Source organism: Oryza sativa, chromosome 12 (assembly GCF_034140825.1).
Source record: "Oryza sativa Japonica Group chromosome 12, ASM3414082v1".
In the NCBI taxonomy this organism is placed as follows: Eukaryota; Viridiplantae; Streptophyta; class Magnoliopsida; order Poales; family Poaceae; genus Oryza; species Oryza sativa.
This window is the reverse complement of record NC_089046.1, coordinates 14,559,546-14,584,540: the sequence shown is the minus strand read 5'-3', so window position 1 is coordinate 14,584,540 and position 24,995 is coordinate 14,559,546. Positions and strand designations below refer to the sequence as shown.

Genomic DNA, 24,995 nt, shown 5'->3' with positions numbered 1-24,995 from the left:
AATCACTAAATCCAGAGATGACCCTTTCCAACAACTATAAAGGAATACATTTCTCATCAATAAAACTTCCAATTCTCGTGTAGCTCTCACATCTTCAATAAACCAAGGCATTTTGGTAACGTAAACGGCAAAAGCTAGAACCTGATGACAGGCATTGTAAAGTTGGAGTGGGATGCATCCCGCGTTACTGCCGCTTGTTCTTGCATCTCATCTCTCTTGGTAGATATTGCTTCACTAATAATTAACCAAAGTAAATAGCTCGGCAAAAGAAAACATTCCATATTTCCTTTGGTTTAATATGGTCTAGAACAACTCTCATGAAATATATACTTCCTCGAACGGTTGCATCAGTTGGAAAGCATCCTGAGTGTTGGGATAGGCGTAGGCTACGATAGTATAAATCAAAATTTTCTATCGCGTAAACCAGGAACCATGCAAGTATTAGATCATAGATCGTTACCACTCGACGCACTGCGCATCGGAAGAAGACGCTGAGAAGTCGAAGAAACTCTTGCGAAGTAGCGCGCGTCGATGTAGAGGAAGTAGTCGATCGCACCGGCTCGATCGTCTCCTCCTCGTGCGTTCTCCTCGCCGCACTCCCACGCCGATCAGCACCACAAACCAGCGGCGCCTCTATCGGTATCCACACGTATAGGGACAGAATGCCACGCACAGATGTGCTAGCACCCGCGCGCGGCTAGGGTTTTGCTCGGGGAGGGAAGTGACGGCTAGGGTTTCTCACGTGATACAATGCCTCCACCGGTCACACCCCTCACGAATATATAGGATCCATCACTCGGGCCTTCAAGGCCCGTAGGACTCCTATTCGGATCCCTATCCGAATTAAGCTCATATTGGATCTCCATTCTATCCCCTTATTCCGGCCCATTAAGCGTGTGACCCTATAGGTTTATGTATACTCGGCTGTAACCCGAAAACTCCTTTTCAGTCCACGCGTCAACAGCGGCCCCTAGCAGAACGTATTGACTCACCGGGCATACATAAAGATCATATCAGCTGAACCTCTAGTGTATACTTGTATGAACCCCTTTGCCACACAATATCGATTAAGCTCAAAGCTAGATATGTGCCATTCTCTAATAGCCCAATCATTCACTCGAACATGTTGATAGATTATATAACTTGTGATTAACTCCTCAATCACCTTTGGCATGGCCATGCACTTCCATAATCTACAACATCGAGGGTCCCAGAGATATTTCTCCATAGGAGGGGCAAATCCCATCTTGATTATTCAAATCCCACTACATGTTTCATAGCATACCCGAAAACTACTTTTATAACTACCCAATTACAGAGTAGCATTTAGTAGTCCCTAAGTAAGCTACTACACATGTTGGGAACCATGATAATCTCAGGTCTAAGGATTCAACACCAACACTAAATGAGATCACTGATGACACAACACATATGGTTCTTGCAGTGTCTCATGTTGGTTCTATCCAACAACATGTTCACTAACATGTGCCCACATTACTAATTTGGTATCTCTATACCATGATCCATGAGACATGATCATCAATTAATACATGTGTTGATCATCTAAACATATTTGTTCCACATATGATATTTGATCAGGGATCCTTTATAAATAGCAACACATAACATAAAGAGTCTCATGAAAGAATCACATATTCATTAACCAATAATGAGTTATCTATTTCAACGAACAATGTCGGATAAATATGTAAACATAGTATGTGATACAATCATCTCTATGATTGCCTCTAAGGCATATCACTAACAGTCTCCCACTCGCACTAGAGTTAATCATGAATGTATGTTATACCCATTGCCCTACTGTGTGCCTCATGCTTAGGCTGAGGGTGTGGCTTTGTCAACGGATCTGCAACATTCAAATCCGTATGTATTTTGCATATCTTCACATCTCCTCTACCCACTATCTCGCGAATGAGGTGATACCTCCGTTAAATGTGTTTGGACTTTTGTGCGATCTAGGCTCCTTGGCTTGCGCAATGGCACCACTATTATCGCAATAGAGGTCCATAGAGCTAGAAGCACTAGTCATCACACCTAGTTGAGAAACAAATTTCTTTATCCAAACAGCCTCCTTTGCTGCTTCAGAAGCAGCAATGTATTCGGCTTCTGTTGTAGAATCAGCCGCTATATCTTGCTTGGAACTCTTCCAACTCACAGCGCCTCCATTCAGGCAGAACAAAAATCCAGACTGCGATCTAAAATCATCTTTGTCGTTTTGGAAGCTTGTGTCAGTGTAACCATTTACAACGAGCTCTTCATGTCCTCCATAGACTAGGAACATATCCTTAGTTCTTCTCAAGTACTTCAGGATATTCTTTATAGCTATCCAGTGACTCTCACCTAGATCTGATTGGTATCGGTTTGTTGCACTAAGTGCATATGAAACATCTGGACGTGTACATAGCATAGCATAGATGATGGATCCGATTGCCGAGGCTAGAGATGGCAACGGGTGCGTACCCATCGGGTTCGCCTACCCCATACCCACACCCATTGAAATGAAATGCTCCCGCTTCATTACCCACACCCGCTCACGGGTGAAAAATTCCCCCATACCCACACCCGCACGGGTGACGGGTACCCATTGGGTACCCATACCCATTGGAGCAATCAGATTGAGCACACAATCCATCCAGTCAATCAGCAGTGCAACACCATAGCAAAGTTTTATTTACAAATTAGGATTAAAAAGCACACACACAAACCATGCAGCCACATTGCACAGCCCACATTGCAGAATCAACAAATCAACTGATAATTCAAACAGTGATATAATATAACAAATCAACTCGGCAGCTCGGCTTTGCTCGACGCCTCGACCCCGGCAAAAATCCCTAATACCTAACCTAGCTAGCCACCTGCCTCGGCCCCCGGCTAGTGGGTGGACTGCATCGGGCGTCGGCCATAGCCTTCGTGCACGCGGCGCGGGCGAGCGGCGTTCGCGTGACGGCTAGCTTCCCCAGCCACGGGATGGCGGCGCGCGGGTGTGTACTGCGTGCGGCGGCGCGGGGATGGCGTGCGGCGACGCGGGTGGCATGCGGCAGCGTGGGAAGCGAGGGCGAGCGCGGTCTCGGTGTGCGGCGGCACAGGTGGCGCGGGCAGCGGCCGGCGGCCGGCTGGGCACCCTACAGGTGAGATGGGTGTAGAGAGGGGGAGTGAGGGAGAGGAAGTGGGTGGGAGGCTTTTATACCTAGGGTTAAATTTGTTGTTGGGCCTTGGGCTGCACATGTTCTTTTGGGCTGAGGCCTATGGGTATTTTTTACCCACGGGTTAATGGGTTCGGGTGGGTAAAGAACGTTCTACGACCCGGCCCACCCGATGGGTGAAGTTTATGCCCGATAAGAGACCCATGGGTACATTATTTGTAACACATTTGCCTCCTAATAGAGTAAAAACCCATCGGGTCTCGGGTTATGGGTCCCCGTTGCCATCTCTAGCCGAGGCATATGGAATCACACTCATCTTGTTTCGCTCATCAGTCGTTTGAGGACATTGATTCTTGCCAAGATTAATGCCATGTGACATCGGTAAAAAACCTTTCTTAGAATTTTGCATGTTGAACCTCTTCAACACCTTGTCAATGTATGTACTCTGGCTTAATCCAATTAACCTCTTTGATCTATCTCTATAGATCCTTATGCCCAGAATACATGTTGGTTCCCCTAAGTCCTTCATTAAAAAACTATTTTTCAACGATGTCTTAACGGATTCAAGCATAGGAATATCATTCCCAATCAATAATATCTCATCTACATATAGGATTAGAAACACCAGTGCGCTCCCACTAATCTTCTTGTATACACAAGGCTCTTCTTCATTTTTGACAAATCCCAACGCCTTGACTACTTTGTCAAAACGAATATTCCAACTCCGAGATGCTTTCTTCAACCCATAAATGGATTTCTGCAATTTGCATATCTTTTTAGCTGATTGTGGATCGACAAAACCTTTGGGTTGTGTCATGTACACATCCTCATCGAGATTTCCATTGAGTAAAGCTGTTTTGACATCCATTTGCCATATCTCATAGTCGAAATAGGCAGCAATCGTTAAAACAATCCGAATAGATTTTAGCATGGCGACTGGCGAGAAAGTTTCATCATAATCAACACCTTGAATTTGTCTGAAACCTTTCGCCACCAATCGTGCCTTGTAGATGTGAACATTTCCATCTACATCTGTATTTTTCTTAAAGACCCATTTGCACTTAATGGCTTTTACACCATCAGGTGGATCAACCAAGTTCCAAACTTGATTGACATGCATGGATTCTATTTTGGATTTCATGGCTCCAAGCCATTTCTCAGAGTCTGGTCCCACCATTGCTTCCTCATAGATAGTAGGTTCATCGTTGTCTAACAACAATATATCACGTTGTCCTGTAGTTAACAACGCATATCTCGCAGGTGTACGCCGTATCCTTTTGGACCTTCGTGAAGCCAGTGCTTCCACAACTGGTTCAACAACAACTTGTTCAACCTGTTGAACAACATCTTGCTCAGCTTGTTGTGGTTGTGTGGACGTTGAAGCGTTTTCCGGTGTTTCCTGAATTTCTTCAAGTCGCACCATGCTCCCACTATCCTTTCTTGAAATAAACTCTTTTTCCAAGAAAACACCGTGTCGGGCGACAAACACTTTGCCTTCTTCCCGATTATAAAAATAATATCCTTTCGTTTCCTTATGATACCCCACAAAGAAGCATTTATCTGATTTAGGTGTGAGTTTGTCCGATTGCAAACGTTTTACATAGACCTCACAGCCCCAAATCTTTAGGAAAGACAAACTGGGACGCTTCCCTGTCCATATCTCATATGGTATCTTATCCACTGATTTTGATGGAACCTTGTTTATTGTGAACGCAGTGTCTCTAGAGCGTAACCCCAAAAGCTTTGCGGCAGATCAGTTTGGCTCATCATTGATCGCACCATGTCCAACAATGTACGATTCCTCCGTTCAGACACCCCATTCCACTGAGGCGTTCCTGGCAGAGTAAGTTGTGGAACAATTCTACACTCCTTTAGATGATTACCAAATTCAAGGCTCAAGTACTTTCCACCACGATCAGATCGTAGATACTTGATTGTCTTGCCCAAATGATTTTGTACCTCATTCTGAAATTCCTTGAACTTTTCAAAGGTCTCAGACTTTTGCCTCATTAAGTAGACATAACCATATCTACTAAAGTCACCGGTAAAGGTAATAAAGTACCCAAAATCACCTCTGGCAGTTGAGCTCATTAGTCCACATACATCAGTATATACTAGTGCCAATAGTTCACTTGCCCATTCACTTTGACTCGTGAAAGGTGCCTTTGTCATTTTGCCAAGTAAACAAGATTCACATGTTTCAAAAGATTCAAAATCAAACGAGTGTAGAAGTCCATCTCTATAAAGCTTCTCCATGCGTTTCTCATTTATATGACCCAAGCGACAGTGCCAACTAAAAGTGGGATTCAAATCATTAGGACGTTGCCTTTTTGCATTAATGTTATAGACTGAACATCCATCAAGATTCACAATGTATAAGCCATTCATCATGGGTGCATGGAAATAGAAAATGTCATTATAATAGATTGAAGAACAATTGTCCACAGATCTAAAACCATAACCCTCTGCTTGCAAACAAGAAGCAGAGATAACGTTGTTACACAAAGCTGGAACGCAATAACAATTGTTTAACTCCAAAACTAATCCTGACGGTAAAGATAATGGCATAGTGCTGACCGCAACTGCAGCAACTCTTGCTCCATTGCCCACGCGAATGTCCACTTCGCCTCTTGCTAAGCTCCTACTTCTTTTCAGCCCCTGCAACGATTTGCATATGTGAGCAACTGACCCGGTATCAAATACCCAAGAATCAGTAGAGGAAGTAGCAAGATTAATTTCTATAATATTAATACATGAGGTGGAACTCTTTCCATCCTGCTGCTTCTGCTTGAGTTGCTCTAGCTATTTCTTACAGTTTCTCTTCTAATGACCTGTCTCCTTGCAAAAGAAGCACTCTGCATCGTTAGCGGGCCCTGTCTTTTGAACCTTGGTCTTAGAGTTGCTAGTACTCGTGATCTCATCAGAGTTTAGCTTTCTCTTTTGACCACTCTTCTTGTTGTTGGGCTTGCGCTTATGCATAACCATCACATGGTTGGAGTTTTTCTTAATGCTTTCCTCGGCAGTCTTTAGCATCCCATACAATTATGCCAAGGTCCTGTTCAGGTTGCTCATGTTGAAATTCATTATGAACTGCTCAAAGCTGGGAGGGAGCGACTGGAGAATCAAATCAGTAGCCAACTCTCGGCTAAGGGGAAAGCCAAGCTTATCCAGACTCTTAGTGTAACTAATCATTTTGATCACATATGGGCTCACTGGATTACCTTCTGCAAGCCTGCACGCAAATAAGGACTTTGAGGTATTAAACCTCTCAGCTCTTGCTTGGTCCTCAAACATGTTACGTAGTCCCGTGATTATTGTATGAGCATCCAATGCCTCATATTGCCTTTGAAGCTCAGGAGACATAGTAGCAAGCATGAGACAGCTTATATCAAGATAATCATTGCATCGCTTTTCATGCTCCCTATGTTGAGCAGCAGGAACATTGTTGGGCAAGTTAGCTGGAAAAGGCTCTGTAAGCACAAACTCTTTGTGCTCTTGCCTGAGAACAATTCTCAGGTTGCGATACCAATCCATGAAGTTTATTCCATTCAACTTCTCTTTCTCAAGAATAGATCGCAAGTTAAAACTGGATGGTGCAGGAGCTGCCATGATCTACAATAGAAATATATGTATGCAAAATCAGCACCATGTTTACATTTAACCTTTCATTAAACAATTTAACAAAAGATACTCCCACTATGTATTGTGAAACAAAACTCCCTCTAGTAACATAGTGAGTCAAGATCCTCATTTTATTAGTGTCTAGTGAGCTTTGGCATCACAGCTAGACCACTATCAAAATAGGTAAGCAACACCTTGTTAATCACATCATATGTGACTCTTGTGCTGTTGGGGTGACATCTCCATGTCCAACCCAACCTATGCCCCAAGGTCCAAAACTGTTTTGATAACCTTGTCAAGTAAACCAATAATCTCTGCATATAGATGTCCGACATCTATCCTATTTTATCATGATAAAAAGTGACACTTTGCTATGACAAACCCATCACTTATGATCACAACCGTAATAGGTGCAATTATTGGAAGAGCATAAGTTACACTTAATTTTTCTGACGGAATCTATCCTACCATGTCATATCAAATATATAACAGCAATAAAATAAGATAGATATAAAACCCCAAGCGAAATCTAAGGGGCAACGCACACAGCGGGTTTCAGGGCAGCGCCCTGAAAAGGTCATGGGGTACATAGATCTCATCTACGATTCGCCATGTGAAAACCTTAACGGCGTAATCAAAATATGCCGAAACCGAGTCAATCTCATTAGCTCGTTTTTCTCATTGGCGTGCGGTTCCAGTGGACATCGGACTATCTGACGAACACAATCGCGCTCGGCCTTGGTGAGTACTAGACATTCCATTGAAGTCACCAACACACATACCGATTGATCTCATAAACCCATGCGGCTATCGGACTCATATACAACATAATAGATCTAATCTACTACACCTGCATATCAATTATATGCAATGATCTAGATCATAAACTATACAAGGCGGCTCTGATACCACTGTTGGGATACGCGTAGGCTACGATAGCATAAGTCAAAATTTTCTATCGTGTAAACCAGGATCTATGCAAGTATTAGATCATAGATCGTTACCACTCGACGAGCTGCGTAGTGGAAGAAGATGCTGAGAAGTCGAAGGAACTCTCGCGAAGTAGCGCGCGTCGATGTAGAGGAAGTAGTCGATCGCACCGGCTCGACCTTCTCCTCCTCGTGCGTTCTCCTCGCCGTACTCCCACGCCGATCAGCACCGCAAACAAGCGGCGCCTCTATCGGTATCCACACGTACAGGGACGGAACGCCACGCGCAGATGTGCTAGCACCCGCGCGCGGCTAGGGTTTTGCTTGGGCAGGGAAGTGACGGCTAGGGTTTCTCACGTGATGCAATGCCTCCGCCGATCACACCCCTCACGAATATATAGGATCCATCACTCGGGCCTCTAAGGCCAGTAGGACTCCTATTCGGATCCCTATCCGAATTAAGCTCATATTGAATCTCCATCCAATCCCGTTATTCAGGCCCATCAAGCTTGCGACCCTGTAGGTTCATTATACTCGGCTGTAACCCAAAAACTCCTTTTCGGTCCACGCGTCAACAGCGGCCCCTAGCAGAACATATTGACCCACCAGGCATACATAAAGATCATATCGGCTGAACCTCTAGTGTATACTTGTATGAACCCCTTTGCCTCACGATATCGATTAAGCTCGAGGCTAGATATGTGCCATCCTCTAATAGCTCAATCATTCACTCGAACATATTGATAGATTATATAACTTGTGATTGACTCCTCGATCACCTTTGACATGGCCATGCACTTCCATAATCTACAACATCGAGGGGCCCAGAGATATCTCTCCAAAGGAGGGGCAAATCCCATCTTGATTATTCATATCCTACTACATGTTTCATAGCATACCCGAAAACTACATTTATAACTACCAATTACGGAGTAGCGTTTAGCAGTCCCTAAGTAAGCTACTACACATGTTGGGAACCATGATAATCTCAGATCTAAGGATTCAACACCAACACTAAATGAGATCACTGATGACACAACACATATGGTTCATGCAGTGTCTCATGTTGGGTCTATCCAACAACATGTGCCCACATTATTAATTTGGTATCTCTATACCATGATCCATGAGACATGATCATCAATTAATACATGTGCTGATCATCTAAACATATTTGTTCCACATACGATATTTGATCAGGGATCCTTTAGAAATAGCAACACATAACATAAAGAGTCTCATGAAAGAATCACATATTCATTAACCAATAATGAGTTATCTATTTCAACGAACAATGTTGGAAAAATATGTATACATAGTATGTGATACAATCATCTCTATGATTGCCTCTAGGGCATATCACTAACAGTCTCCCACTTGCACTAGAGTCAATCATGAATGTATGTTATACCCATTGCCCTACTGTGTGCCTCATGCTTAGGCTGAGGGTGTGGCTTTGTCAACGGATCTGCAACATTCAAATCCGTATGTATTTTGCATATCTTCACATCTCCTCTACCCACTACCTCGCGAATGAGGTGATACCTCCGTAAAATGTGTTTGGACTTTTGTGCGATCTAGGCTCCTTGGCTTGCGCTGGCACCACTATTATCGCAATAGAGGTCCATAGGGCTACAAGCACTAGTCATCACACCTAGTTGAGAAACAAATTTCTTTATCTAAACAGCCTCCTTTGCTGCTTCAGAAGCAGCAATGTATTCGGCTTCTGTTGTAGAATCAGCCACTGTATCTTGCTTGGAACTTTTCCAACTCACAGCGCCTCAATTCAGGCAGAACACAAATCCAGACTGCGATCTAAAATCATCTTTGTTGGTTTGGAAGCTTGCGTCAGTGTAACCTTTTACAAATAGCTCTTCCTGTCCTCCATAGACTAGGAATGAGGCGCAAAGGGGGAAGAAAAAGCTGCCTCATGGTAGGTTATGGTTGTGGAGAGCATAACTGCAGTAGTGCTCAGTTCAGGCCAGCAGGTCCATTGATGGCATGACATTTTGGTCAGCACGGGTTGATGGATTGAGAAAATTGGAAGGTCAAGTGAATTCAACGGAACTTTCTAGAACACTGTTGTGATCAATGTCTGCATCAGGTCCGATCTATGGCCGCTTCTCTGATTTATCACATTTGTTTCTTGGACTCTTGTTTACCTATAAGTTGGTGCGCAAGTTTAGGGGTTTGTACATCCGCTATTTTTTTTTGATAGTGTAGTAACTTTCTACTATATCTACATGACTCGCTAGAGTTGTTTCAGTGTATTCCTAGCTTGATCGAGTGTATATCTCTGTTAATATGCATTGTATATGTGATAAATAAAAGCAAACATGAAAAAGCTTCTCGACAAATGAATATATGAATCAATCGAAGAGCAATTAATCTGCAAATTTTAGCGTTAAAAAAAGATTCATCGAAAACCAAGTTGTTTCCTTGGATTCGTCGATCGGTCTATTTCAAGATTTCTTGACACATTCACTCATGGTTTCTGTTGCAAGGTATTTACTAATGAGGAACTAGATGACGATCTTCTTATAGGTATTAATAACTCTCGATTTGGTGAAAGCTTAACACATACGATCTGGTTTCCGATTAACACGATCTGAACCCCGCAATCGTAGCAACATGTTTCATCTGGTTATCAACTATGCACTCTCCGGTTGACCTCGCTGAGAAGGCTAATCCCTTCATACGAATCGAAAAACACAAGTAAGAACAAGGTAGATAGCAACTCAATTGCATGTGAATGATTAAGCACTTGACTTTGGGGTTCCACAAACCGAACTAGCCCGAAACTGCAATGGCAGAAATAATCTAACCCAAACCCAATTCTAAACTATGATAGCTACTGAATAAATTTGATTGGGGACATCCTAGGGTGGCATCGCCACCCCCTTGGGCTTAGCCTACTACAAAATTTCAAGGCCCAAGGCCCAAATCAGACTTGGACTGGATGAGGTACGTGTTTTACAGATTCCCAACAGCTGAGAAAGATTTTTAACATGGGACCAAAACCATCTGAAACTAGACTCTATAAGCTTTCCAGCAAGTACTCATGGGCTCCGAAATTCCTTCTAGATAAGTGGCTAGATCCTTTTGGGCTCCGACTCCAAAACGCGTATAACTTCATCTCTTGTATTCTATGAATCAAAAGTGATGTGGTGAGGTTATAGTAGACTTGGGGAAGATCTTGGTTTGGTTCCCAATCAACTTCTTTGATCAACCAAGCACCTCGTGAGCCTGTTCTCCTTTCCTTAACCCATGCAAGTAGTTCTGCAAATGAGAAGATACAAAACTCATGGTGCGGTAACGTTTGTTCAAACATATAATGAGTAGACCTAATATAGAACATATGCACCTTTAGCTTGTTGATGTGTAACCTAAGCAATTTGAGTCAATGATGTCCTCATCATTTGCATCCTTCAAGTGACCATAGTGAAGGTGTACATTGCCCACATTTTACATGAGACACTTGGATTTCAGAGGATAAATAAAATGCACTAAAACTTCAAAATATAACTTTAACTCTCTATATAAGTGGCCAGGTTTACTCTGGTATACGATTATCAGGACAAGAATGTGATCCCATCTGTGTGTCCGCAATTTTACATACATGCATGGACATGGTTGTTAACAGATGCATACCGCCAAAATAGAATGTTTGACTGATAGTTCCTGTCAAGAACAGCTTTTAGCTGTGCCATAAAACAGAGCTCTTCACCACAAGAAATGAACTGCTAATGTTATGCTTCGGGAGTTTAAAAAGTATTTTTTATCCTAATAAACGTATTAAACAAGTGAATCAAGATCGCTACTTGCTCACTACAGATTCTTTGATAGATTATACTAACGATATTTGCTTAATTGACACATTGTTGTTCTCCCATACATTTTTGCGATAAGACTTGAGACCAACCAAATTCTCCTATGCTCGAAGTATTCTGCTACCTTGTCCAAATGTTATTCGCTGATACCAAGTAGAAATAAAGCGGCATCCGTGAGAGTACAGTGATCTCTATGTCTTGCTCCCTGATGCATCCCACTCTCATTGTAGATCGTCAACAAGTTCATCTCTTAATCAGTTTTCACTATCAGCATATGCATGGCTTGGGTGTGGATGCATATGGTGGTGTTTAGATCCAGCGGTGTAAAGTTTTAGCGTGTTACATCGGGTATTATATAGGGTGTCACATGGGGTGTTCGGCTACTAATAAAAAAACTAATTACAGAATCAGCCAATAAATAACGAGACGTATTTATTAAGCCTAATAAATCCATAATTAGCAAATGTTTACTGTAGCACCACATTCTCAAATCATGGAGCATTTAGGCTTAAAAGATTCGTCTGGCAAATTAGTCGCAATCGGTGCAATTAGTTATTATTTTTGCCTATATTTAATACTTCATACAGGTGTTTAAACGTTCGATGTGCCAGGGTGTAAAATTTTTTTGTGGGAACTTGTGGACGTTTGATGTCGCGATTCCAGTATTTGCATACTATGGGGATCATTGGTACTAGGATATACGCGAGACTGAGGTAAAAGAGATGAAGACAAGGATTTTTATACAGGTTCGGGCCCCTGAATTGTCAGGTAATAACCCTACATCCTGTTAGCCGAAGCCGGTATTGCTCTTATTCACCATAATCACACCAGTACAATATTTGGGGGTAGCCTATCTAACTGTTGTTGACATGGCGGTCTGAAGGTCTGACTCGTAATCGACAATAGGGTAGTCTTCCTCCTCGAGTTCGTGCCTGGCGAGATCAGAGACAGCGCTAGATCCCTACGGCCGGCCTCTGTAGGTACCGGATAGGGTCGATCCAGGCATATCTCTGATGTCAATATCCGGCGTCTTATCTTGGCGTATGTTGGCTTGTATGTCGATCTTGTATCTTGATCTATTGTTCGTGTCTTCTATGGTGGGTGTGTCTCCTCCTCCTAGGGGGCCTTGTATTTACACCCATAGGTGTACCCTTGTCCAAATAGAACTAGGGAAACCAATATGGATACAATCCGAGTAGTCCTTGTCGTTTCCATGTAGAACTCTAGTTGTCTTTTCTTATCCGGAACTCCTCCTATATCCGAAGGTTGTTTCCGTATAGGACATGGTATGTGGTGGGTCCTGCCGAGATTTAGTCAACTACTATTAGGTATATGGTATCCATAACCCTGACAGTAGCCCCCGACTTCAATGCAAATTAACGAATTCGTATTCTCAACCGCGCGCAGACCTTGGAGTAACTGTTATCGAGCTCATGTGACCGTTCTCGATGAGTTTAGAGATAACATTAACTTCCCTTATTAGCCTCGTGCGAGCACCTATAGTGTTTGTCTAAGTCAATCTCCGACGTCAACCAAAAAAGTACAGAGCATACGACTAAGTCTCCCGTCTTGCTGTAATCAAGAACTTGGATTAAAGTCAAGAAATTTTATCTCGGCGGGTACACCATCTCTTCATTCCGTATTCCTTGTCGAGATCCACCAACCGTTCTCGGGTAATCGAGTAGGCGTAGAGTCTGCGACGGAGCCTTGTCAACATTTGTCATACTCGCCTTAGTCGATCTTGGTGTAGAACCATAGAGACATGAGTCTTCAATAAAAGTCGAATAGAATTTTCCTGAAATCAACACTCAGAAAAGAATATTAGATAGAAATAGCCCCCGAGCGAAAACTCAAAGGTGACATGTTATAATATGTCTGGAAAACCGAAAATGAATTAAACTTACAGACCAATGTTTTGTATATGAGCGTCTACTCTTTTACTGACTTCGATTAGTCAGTTTGTTGAGTTATACACTCTCCCTAGCCCCCAGCCTTGTCGTCGGAGAATCGTTCTCGGAGGATAAGGCTCTTGGACCTTTGACCTGCCTCGGTTGAAGAAGCACTGATCCTAGCCCCTAGCCGTGAAGTTGGAAAACCCAATTTCCGATTACACAGCTTGGTTAATACGCACGGCGAGAACTCTTACACGACCAGATCTTACATGGTCTTTTGTCTCTACAGGATCCGACAAGGCCTTATCCGCTCTGGGCGTCCCCAGCCGAAGTTTCCTTAGGTTCCTCAAAGGCCTTGTCAGGACGGCGTAAAGGGACATTAGGATAGGTTTCAACGCTATGTGTCTTTGTGGTAAGGGATCTCTGGGTAAAACACTTGGCGATATTGTGTACCTGATATCAACTTTGTTGAAGTAAAGGTAATGAGAGAATCGCTACACCTCTGGTCAAGAACCAGGTAGTAGTTGTAACTCAACCACTAGAAGTAAATGTACGAGAGATCGCTACGATTGACTAGTTGAGAACCAATGAGTACGTGTCTCTCGATCATTTGAAGTCGTGGTGCGAGGACCACTGCATTATTGCTATAGTCGTACCTCGACCATCTGAGGTTGCGGTGCGAGAGATTGCTACGTACTGGTTCGAGGACTAGCGAACGTGTAGAATGATCTCTCGAACACCAGTGGAGGTTGCGGTGCGAGAGATTGCTACGTACTGGTTCGAGGACCAGCGAACATGTAGAATGATCTCTCGAACACCAATGGAGGTTGCGGTGTGAGAGATTGCTACGTACTGGTTCGAGGACCAGCGAACGTGTAGAATTATCTCTCGAACACCAATGGAGGTGCTAGAGTTAGTTTATTACATGTGCGTCTCATGTGGCCAGCATGACTCACACACCCAACTTGTAGCATATCCGGATGTCCGTTCGCAATCATGTCGGGTGATCAAGCCAACGGCGTTCGTGAGGAATGGCCGGTGCTATGAGATAGGTCGTCGGACTTCGTTGGTAGGTTGGGCGCGACGACGCTGCATTTGTCGAGATCATTCTCGATAATGCGGTATACTTGACCACAACCTACTCAGGTGCTCAATTGTTCCTAAGGAATATTTTTTAGAAGGCAAGACATATAGGCAAGACATATAGTAGATAATATCGAGTATGTACTCAAAAAACTGCATGGATCTTCTAGCATTATCAAGATATAACGAGCAGATGTAAATATCAGATATTATGTAAACCGTAAACAAGCATGATTTATACGAAAGAAAATAGAGCGAACCCCTAGCGTTAAACCGTTGTCGGCCTAACACCGGAAACACTCGCATAATAGATATTGTATAAAAAATATGCTCTAGGTAAACATAATAAATTATTGATCTGACAATATTGTATGATCTTGAAAAGTAGGTACGGTAAATTGTATATAAAATATTGCGTACCTTTGTAGATACATGCTAGATGGATCTACGAATTAGTAGATCAATTAAATTAATTAACCTACTAATTACCTTAATTAGCCATGCTAATCACATGGTCTGAGCGTGTAGCTTATCTTGGTGCATGTCCATCTGTACTGCCATGCACGTCTAGGATTTGGTTCCACACGCGTGGACGTGGCCGGCCAGAGTTGACGTCGTGATTTGCCGATAAGGTTGGCTTGAATTAAGCCCCCTCGTGAAGGCTAGAGCAAAGGCCCGACTAGGATACCTCATTGATTTCTAGTCAGTTGGCAAACCGACGTCCCATGCAACCGCGACGACTTGGATCTTGGCTGATCTCGAATTGTCGACGACGAGGGTTTCAATCTTGTCAGGAGACATACTCCGATCGGGTTAGATCTCTCCACAGCTGAAGTTGTCGAGTAGTTTGTCGTCCGAGAATCCATCTCTTAGACCCATCTCGTCGAAACCTTGAAGCACCAAAAATCCCCCTACCTGACGCGCCACTGTCGACGTTTGATGTCGCGATTCCGGTATTTGCATACTATGGGGATCGTTGGTACTAGGATATACGCGAGACTGAGGTAAAAGAGATGAAGACAAGGATTTTTATACAGGTTCGAGCCCCTGAATTATCAGGTAATAACCCTACATCCTGTTAGCCGAAGCCAGTATTGCTCTTATTCACCATAATCACACCAGTACAATATTTGTGGGTAGCCTATCTAACTGTTGTCGACATGGCGGTCTGAAGGTCTGACTCGTAATCAACAAAAGGGTAGTCTTCCTCCTCGAGTTCGTGCCTGGCGAGATCAGAGACAGCGCTAGATCCCTACGGCCGGCCTCTGTAGGTACCGGATAGGGTCGATCCAGGCATATCTCCGATGTCGATATCCGGCGTCTTGTCTTGGCGTATGTTGGCTTGTATGTCGATCTTATGTCTTGATCTATTGTTCGTGTCTTCTATGGTGGGTGTGTCTCCTCCTCCTAGGGGGCCTTGTATTTATATCCATATGTGTACCCTTGTCCAAGTAGAACTAGGGAAACCAATATGGAGACAATCCGAATAGTCGTTGTCGTTTCCATGTAGAACTCTGGTTGTCTTTCCTTATCCGGAACTCATCCTATATCCGAAGGTCGTTTCCGTATAGGACATGGTATGTGGTGGGTCCTGCTGAGATTTAGTCAACTACTATTAGATATGTGGTATCTATAACCTTGACATAACTAAATATAGCCTATATGTGAGTGTGCAGCGAGAATGGGGGGCAAGAATGCGGGACAAGGCATCCAGTTGTGTTGCTGGACGGATGGATGGGAGGTCACCAAATAGAGCTTTGTGATTTGCGATTTTATATTTACAACCATGATTTGCAAGGACTATATACTGGACTCTACGATCTTGTGCGTTTACACAGGATCAACTGCATTAGAGTGAGTGAATTTGGGTTGTTTGAACAGATAGGCAGATGTTGAAATTTAATAAATAGCATGGAGAAATTCCGTTGTTGTTTTAAAGCTTTACTGCTATGGTCGCAATTCAGATGCATCTACAATTCAATTCTCCATGGTTGCTAAAATATGTCAAACATATCATATTACCTATTATTCTATCGACAAAATAATAAGTTGCGTTCAGGATCATATATAGCTTAAAAAATGCTTATATTTGTGGGTGGATATAGTACGTGATGTCCACCAAAGTCTTATCACATTCTTTTTTCTTTTACTCATTACTTCTTGTCCTTTGTCAAAAGTAACTAGTAAACACTTGTTAGCTGTTAGGAAAATAGAAACGACATTGTTTGACCAAGTTACGTCCAGTTCCCCTCTCTTTGCAGTCTAGATAAGCACCGGCCATAGCTTGTTGCTGCATGATGACCATGAGATGACAAAGTAAACATGAAGATATTCTCTTTGTCCCTAAATATTTGACGCCGTTGATTTTTTTAAACATGTTTGACCGTTCGTCTTTTTAAAAAAATTAAGTAATTATAATTATTTTCCTATCAATTGATTCATTGTTAAATATACTTTTATGTATATATATAATTTTACATATTTCACAAAAGTTTTTAATAAAACTAATGAAGAAACATGTTTAAAAAAGTCAACAGCGCCAAATATTTAAGGACAGATGGAGTATAAATCAAGCGCATAGTTTTTATTGCAACTAGATGGATGGGTTGAAGTTTTTTTTTTTTTTTTTTTGCAGGGATGGGTTGAAGTTATCTCCAGGATGTTGTCATTTTATAATTTCTGGGTATCATAATGGACTATTCTGATTTTTGGAGAGGGTCGCTTGCATTTATGATGAATGAAATTCTGTCTAATAGCATTTCTCTTTTTTTAATTACAAGAGATGGATGTGCACACACTGAAGGAGCCAGTGAAAAATTCACGAAGCTCATAAATTTCCAACCAACTGCACCTCGCTTATGGTCCATTAATTGGTTTAATCTTTTTTTTAATCAGGTTTTTATCTAAAATTTAACTGACATTAATGGGAAAGACACACTGGTGGAGAAACCCTTTGTAGTCCCGGTTCGTAACCCCCCTTTAGTCCCGGTTTTCAAACCGGGAGTACCAATCCGGGACTAAAAATCGCTATCTTTAGTCCCGGGTGAAATAACCGGGAGTAAAGATCGATCTTTAGTCCCGGTTGGTGTTACCAACCGGGACTAAAGATCGAGCTGACCTTTTTTTTTTTTTGCATGGCCCTGTTGCTGCATGGTTTATATATATATATATAAACCATGCATATATATGTTTCAATACATATATATGCATACATATATATATATATGTATATATATATATATTATATTATATTATATGTATATACATGCATAATATATATGTATTTATACATATATATGTTATGCAAATGCATATGTAAATAGATATATATATGACCAAAATATATTTGCATTATAAAAAATGTGTACACATGCATATAGAAACATATGTAGTCATGTATTAATTACAATCCATTATATGTCCTAGCTAGCTACGATTTCGACGTAGTAGTAGTCGCTGCTAGCTCAGAAGCTAAGGACCGGTGAATTGTGTTTCCGTCGTAGTACAATTCACCCTTGGGATTAAGGATTTCTTCGTTGATGAATCCCATAAGTTGTTCTTGAACCGCTGCGATAAATTCCTTGTGTGTGGTCAGGTTATCCCTCATGCGAATAAACTATATGAATGTATGAAATTGATTAGTAATTAAACAAGAAATCGTTACGTAATGAAATTTTGAATTTATTTGTACGTACATCGAGCTCTCTTGTGGTGATGATTTGGTCTGCAAGGCAGTGGCAATACTCACACACGTAGTAGCCGCACAAGTTAGTTCCCTGCTTTTGCTTTGCGCACTACAAATAAATGACAAATTAACGGCGTGAGATCTAATTAATATACAGTTGTATGTATTAATTTGAATCGGAGAAATATAAATGTAGAGCATGTGTACTCATAGGAAATTTGAACCTCCTCCTAAGTCTTTCTCTCCAGTTGCTGCGGACCAAATGACGGAACCGATACCAAGCCCTACATGGAGTTTAAAGATATGATTCGTAGTAGAAATAATTAACATAACAAGAATTTCTTAATTAACAGAGAAACTTATGCCAGTACCTGTCTATAAGTTCGAAAACCTTGTCAAACGTAGACTCTTTTTTATCCATTGAGTCATATACATTGACGGTGCAGGCCGACAGGTTGAAGAGTAAAAGCACCCAGTGGAATCTGCAATGTGCGTGGGATGCATTACATATGAAACACTTAGCAAGTTCGTACGGGAATGAAATTTGGTATGTAGGAAGACAGTAAAATTAAACTAACTGTGTTGTACGGTAACAGTATGAACGTCTTGTAATGCTGCGCCTTCAGGAGATGGACGAGATTGTCCTCTGTTTCCTATGGATATTGGTCGAGCATTACAACGTTTACTCTCCGAGGGTCGATGAATCCAGTATCGAAAACCCTCCGCCGTCGGGCCCTTTGAATCTCCATTCTACAACGATAAAAGGGAGTATTTTATTTTATATAGTCTACTTATATACAAGGACCTAATTAATTAAAGGAGACGTAGTAATTAAGAATTATAATTGAACGATATACTTACAAAGTCCAGCAACTCATAATAGAGACGTCGAGGGCATCCAGCTGGTATACTTCGTAGATTCCCTTGAAATTGATCCAGAGAATATCATCTCCTTGCAAGAAGTCCGGGTCCCTGATCCTCGCTCCGATCATCTCTCTACCGGTGGCGCTCATCTCCACGTACAGCTGATGGAACTTGTACATTTGTGTGGGTAGGGACTGCACCAGCTCGGGCTTGACAAGCGGTTTACCGAGTTCGTACATGTATTTCAATTCCGCCTTTTCTATTGGTTCAACTCCTAGCAATTGATCCGTAGTTAGACCGGTGTCAATAATAAATTCTTCTATCGTCATGTCTTTCCCGGTCACCAACGGCTCGATCTCCTGGTTTGGTTGCTCTCCAAGCTGAGGGACTGGTTTGGACTTTCCAGAAGATGCTTTCTTCAGCGTTCGCTCATAATCCGATAGCTTGATGGCCTCCTTGACAGGTGCAGACATACCCCTGAAGAAGTTCATGACACTGGGTCTATAGGAATCTTCTTTTCTGGACTTCGAGGCTTGAATTGTCTCTTGACTTCTGATGCAACGTAAGCGTCAAGCTCCTCTTGCGTGCAATCGTACCCCGGGTCCTTGTTCTTGGCGGCGTCAACTTTCGCCTTCTTTGTTGCCCTTGTGTGGGCAGGCGGTGGAGCTGGGGGGGGCCCTTGACTTTGAAGGTGCCGGAAGAGGAGCTTGCGGAGGAGTAGGTGTAGGAGCACGAGGAGGAGTCGGTGCAGGATCCTGAGGAGGAGTCGATGCTGGAGCCTGAGGTGGAGACGGTGCTGGCGGAGCATGAAGAAGAGACGGTGCAGGATCCTGAGGAGGAGATGGCGGAGCCGGAGGAGATGGTGCACGAGACGCCGCTTGTCGCCCAGGGAGGATGATGTACCGCCTGCGCCATAGAATAATGGCATGGCTTGTGTCTCGTAGATGCGTCTCACCGTCTCCTCCACGGTAATCCAGCTCGAGGTCCTCGTACGCGCCTTCGACCAACTCAACTTCGACCTTCGAGTATCCTGCTGGAATCGGCCTGCAGTGGTAAGTACCTGAAGGGTCCGTTGGGATGGCCATGCCCGAAGCCACCTTCATGTTGTGAGAGATTATTTATTAGTAATCAACATATATAAGCAGCAACTAGCAGAATGGCTAAATTTAAAATATATAAACTATGAGCTTACCTTTATTGATAAGTTCTTGAAAGGAATATGCAGCTCACATGGTGTCCGCTGAGTGATGTCATCAACGGGACAGGTCGATTCGTCCTGTGTTTGCATGGCGTCCATGCTCTGTGATCCTACCTGCCCCGTTGAGGCGCAGCTGCTACGGTTTCCTGACGGGCTCACCATTGCAGGAGGAATGGTCGGCTGGGGATCATGGGACCGATGTGCGGCCATGCGTTCATCAACCTTCCTTGCCACCTCCTCTTGCATGTTGAGTTCGTAGCTCGATACCCGGAACTCTAGGTCTGCAATCTTCGCCTCGGTATCTCTCTTGCTCCTCATCCGACTCCTGTACGTGTGGATGTCCTCCTTGAAACCAATCTTCCAAGGAATCACCCCTTTCCCTCGTGTTCGTCCTGGATGCTCTGGAGTCTGCAGGGCGAGTGTCAGCTCGTAACTATCTCTGTCTGGTCGGAACGTGCCCTGAGAGGAGGCTTCCACTGCATCTGTTAGTCGTCGCGCAGCCTCTCGTATCTAATCGCCGAAGACCAGTGAGCCATCAGCTGGGTTGAGCGTTCCACCGTGAGCATAGTACCAGAACTTCGATCGTTCCGGCCAATTGGCTGTTGCTGGTTCGATACCCCTCTCAATCAAGCTAGCCTCCATCTCCTCCCACTTCGGCATCGCGACGCTATAGCCTCCTGACCCCAAGTGGTGATGGTACTTCTTCTTGGCGGCATTTTCTTTGTTTCTTTCCATCATCGCCTGCCCTTGTTCACATGTCTTATATGCAACGAATTCGTCCCAGTGATCCCTTAGCTTTGGGAATGTGTCGAAGTTCGGTGTCTGCCCCTTCAGTATATACTTCCGGTACAGATCTCCCTTGAAGCTCTGAAACTGTTCTGCCATTTTCTTTAGAGTCCACCTTTTCACTTTGTCCTCTGTACCCGCAGGAAGGGTGAATGTCTCGAGCATTGTGGTCCACAGCATCTCTTTCTCCGAATCTGGGACAAAGCTCTCATGATCTCCGCGTGCCCTTGTTCTTCGCCAGTACACCGTACTAACAGGCACGTTATCCCGCACAACCCAACCGCTGTGACGTACATAGTTCTTGGCGGCTTCGGCCGGGGCACTAGGACGTCCATCTTCTTCCACTTCCGTTATGATGTGCCGACCCTCAAGCTTCTTCGCTGCACCTCGTTGCCCGCGTGCCCTCTTCTGTCCAACGGAGGGTTGACTACCACTAGCCTCCTCCTCCTGGTTCCCCTCCACATCCCTTTCCACGTGCCCCTACTGGTTTCCCTCCGCATCCCTCTCCACGTTCCCTTCCTCGTTCAAGTACTGGTTTGGATCCTCGTTCCCTCTTCTTCATTCCAGTACTGGCTGCTTCCCTCCGCGATTGTATCGTACAATATCTGTTTCTCATCGCGGTCAGCCATCTGTTGATACAAGAAACATCTGCTAAGTCACGAGACATTTATGTTTTAACAATCTAAGTCATGTATGCTAAGTGTAAATGTCGTACATTAGAACCCTACACAACCTTACGTGCTAAGTCTAATTACAAATCGTGATATAAGCTAAGTCTAGGTGACGTATATTATACAACCCTAGCTAGTAAATAATTATATACTAAGTCTAATTACAAATAAAATAATCTTATATTAAAACTCAAATAATATTACATGCTAAGACTAAAATAGTCATGTATATGCTAAGTGTTTCGTGCGTATATGCTAAGTCTAATTAAGACTACAATAGTCAATTGCTACTTGTCGCACCAATTCCGTAGTCAATAATTACATACTAAGTCTAATTTCAAATAAAGTAATCTTATATTAAAACTCAAATAATATTACATGCTAAGACTAAAATAGTCATGTATGCTAAGTGTTTCGTGCGTATATGCTAAGTCTAATTAAGACTACAATAGTCAATTGCTACTTGTCGCACCACTTCCGTAGTCAATAATTACATACTAAGTCTAATTACAAATAAAGTAATCTTATATTAAAACTCAAATAATATTACATGCTAAGACTAAAATAGTCATGTATGCTAAGTGTTTCGTGCGTATATGCTAAGTCTAATTAAGACTACAATAGTCAATTGTTAGGAGTCGCACCAATTCCGTAGTCAATAATATCATACTAAGTCTAATTTGCAATAAAATAATCTTATATTAAAACTCAAATAATATTAGAACACTACACAATCTTATATGATAAGTCTAATTACAGGTCTAATAATCTTAATTAATTGCATTACAAATATAACAATCATTTATATTATTACGTCACTTGCCTGCTCCAATTCCTTCTAGGGCTAGCTCTTCCACTCAGGCTTGACGGACGACTCCGACAACACGTCTTTTCTGCAAGATACAAAAAGATGTATTAGGATAAATGCGAAGTAACATATATATATATATATATATATATATATATATATATATATATATATATATATATATATATATATATATATATATATATATATATATATTTCACGTTAACGTTCGTCCTCGTTCGTTCGCTCGTTCACGTTCCCTAGCTCGTTCACGTTCGTTCGCTCGTTCTCGTTCACGTTCGTTCGCTTGTTCTCATTCACGTTCGTTCCCTCGTTCTCGCTTGTCTTCGTTCGATCGTTCTCATTCTCGCTCTCGTTCGTTCGATCGTTCTCGTTCTCGTTCACGTTCTCACGGCAACGTACGTTGACGTGTTCGTTCTCGCTCTCGTTCGTTCGATCGTTCTTGTTCTCGTTCGCTAACGGCGGTGTGGCGGCATCGGGGCGGCGGTTGGCGCGGCGGCGTGGCGGCGGCGGCGGCGGCGTGGCGTTGCGGGGCCGTGGCGGCGGCGGCGTGGCGTGGCGGCGGCGGCATTGCGCGCGCGGCGGCGAAGGCGGCGGCGGCGTGGCGACGGCGGCGACGGCGTGGCGTTGGCATGCGGCGGCGGCGTTGCGCGGCGGCGAAGGCGGTGGCGGGGCGTGCCGGCGGCGGCATTGCGCGCGCGGCGGCGAAGACGGCGGCATGGCGTGCCGACGGCGGCTTGGCGCGGCGTCGGCGTGGCGCGTCGTCGTCGTGGCGCGGCGTCTCGTGGCGGGCGGCGCGACGGAGAGAGATCGAGATCGGAGAGATCGAGATGAAGGGAGATCTGGCGGCGGCGGCTCTCACCCCAGAGATGCGGCGGCAGTGGAGGAGGCGGAGGCAGCGGCGAGGATGACGAGCTCGAGATGACGGCGAGATACGGTGGCGTCGGCGCGGGGATTTGCCCAAGGCAGTGGCGGCGAAGGAGAGAGGCCGAGAGAGATCGATCAGCCGAAAACGTCTAAGTGTTGGTGAAGAAGACGAGGGCGCACCGGGAATATATATACCCCCGGATCTTTACTCCCGGTTGTTCTCAACAACCGGGACTATCTTTAGTCCCGGTTGTTGAGAACAACCGGGAGTAAAGAAAAGATATTTACTCAGTCCCGGTTGTTCTCAACAACCGGGAGTAAATATCTTTTCCCGCTATTTCGAAATTCTTTTTAAACCCGGTTAGGGTTAAGAACCGGGACTAAAGATTATAGCACTGCATATGATTTTCGCTTACATATGTGTTTATAAAATAGAAGTTAATGCATTAACATTATTTAAAGTACAAAGATTAATGACAATTACTTTGAAAAATTATTTTTGTCTGTAATAAATTAAGTGGATAAATCGTAATAAGCAAATATATGACTTATAATTAATAAAAATTCCAATATATATATATACTGAGCATATATATGAATGATATTATTATATTGGTAAAAACTCTAATTAAGATATGTATGTACATACTGCATGATTTAAATTTTCTGTCGATGTTTCGCCACTGCGAACCATCGGCGGGGTGTCTCAGCATCCCGTCCTGTTGACGCTCTTCAGCGTGCCATCGCAACATTCTAGCATTCCCCTTGTTCCTGAACAAACGCCTTAGCCGTGGTATTATAGGGAAATACCACATCACCTTAGCAGGAATTCTCTTCTTTGTTAGCTGCCCGTCAACTTCTCCTGGATCGTCCCGTCTAATCTTGTATCGTAGTGCTTTGCAAACAGGGCATGCTTCTAGGTTCTCATACTCCTCACCGCGATATAGGATACAATCGTTCGGACATGCGTGAATCTTATGAACTTTCAGTCCTAACGGGCAGACTATCTTCTTAGCCTCGTACGTTGTCTCGGGCAATTTGTTTCCCCCCGGAAGAATGTTCTTGACGAGTTTCAATAAATCGCCAAATGCCTTGTCACTAACCCCATTTTTTGCCTTCCATTGCAACAACTCCAGAGTGGTATCCAACTTTTTGTGCCCCTGCTCGCAACCTGGGTACAACGAAGTTCTGTGGTCCTCCAACATCTTGTCCAATTTATGGGCCTCCTTTTCACTTTCGCAGTCCTCCCTGGCGTCCTGCAACATCTGACCAAGATCATCCGCAACGTCGTTACCATCAGCAGCTATTTCCTCCTCGCCCGTTTGATTTCCTTCAAATCCAACATACTGAGCAAAGTCCGGAATATTGTCGTCTTCCACTTCATCTTCTTCCATTTCAACACCTTGCTCTCCGTGGGATGTCCAACAATGTCCAACAATTATAGCTTGGCATAAACCCCGACTCAAACAAGTGGAAATGAATAGTCATGGATGCAGAATACTCCTTCTGATTCTTACACTTATTGCATGGACAACAAATAAAACCCCTTTGCCTGTTAGCTTCGGCCACTCTC

General features: G+C 43.4%; 1 protein-coding gene across 1 annotated transcript; it reads right to left on the bottom strand.

The window, feature by feature from the left end:
- Positions 1-6,209: 6,209 nt before the first annotated feature.
- Positions 6,210-6,776, bottom strand: LOC136354552 (uncharacterized). Its single transcript, XM_066306057.1, has one exon. It carries the CDS (start codon positions 6,774-6,776, stop codon positions 6,210-6,212), a length of 567 nt encoding a protein of 188 aa, XP_066162154.1.
- Positions 6,777-24,995: the final 18,219 nt, after the last annotated feature.

What these genes read in the sequence shown, in the direction of transcription:
- LOC136354552 (XM_066306057.1), bottom strand. Translation starts at nt 6,776, where the DNA reads ATGGCAGCTCCTGCACCATCCAGTTTTAACTTGCGATCTATTCTTGAG.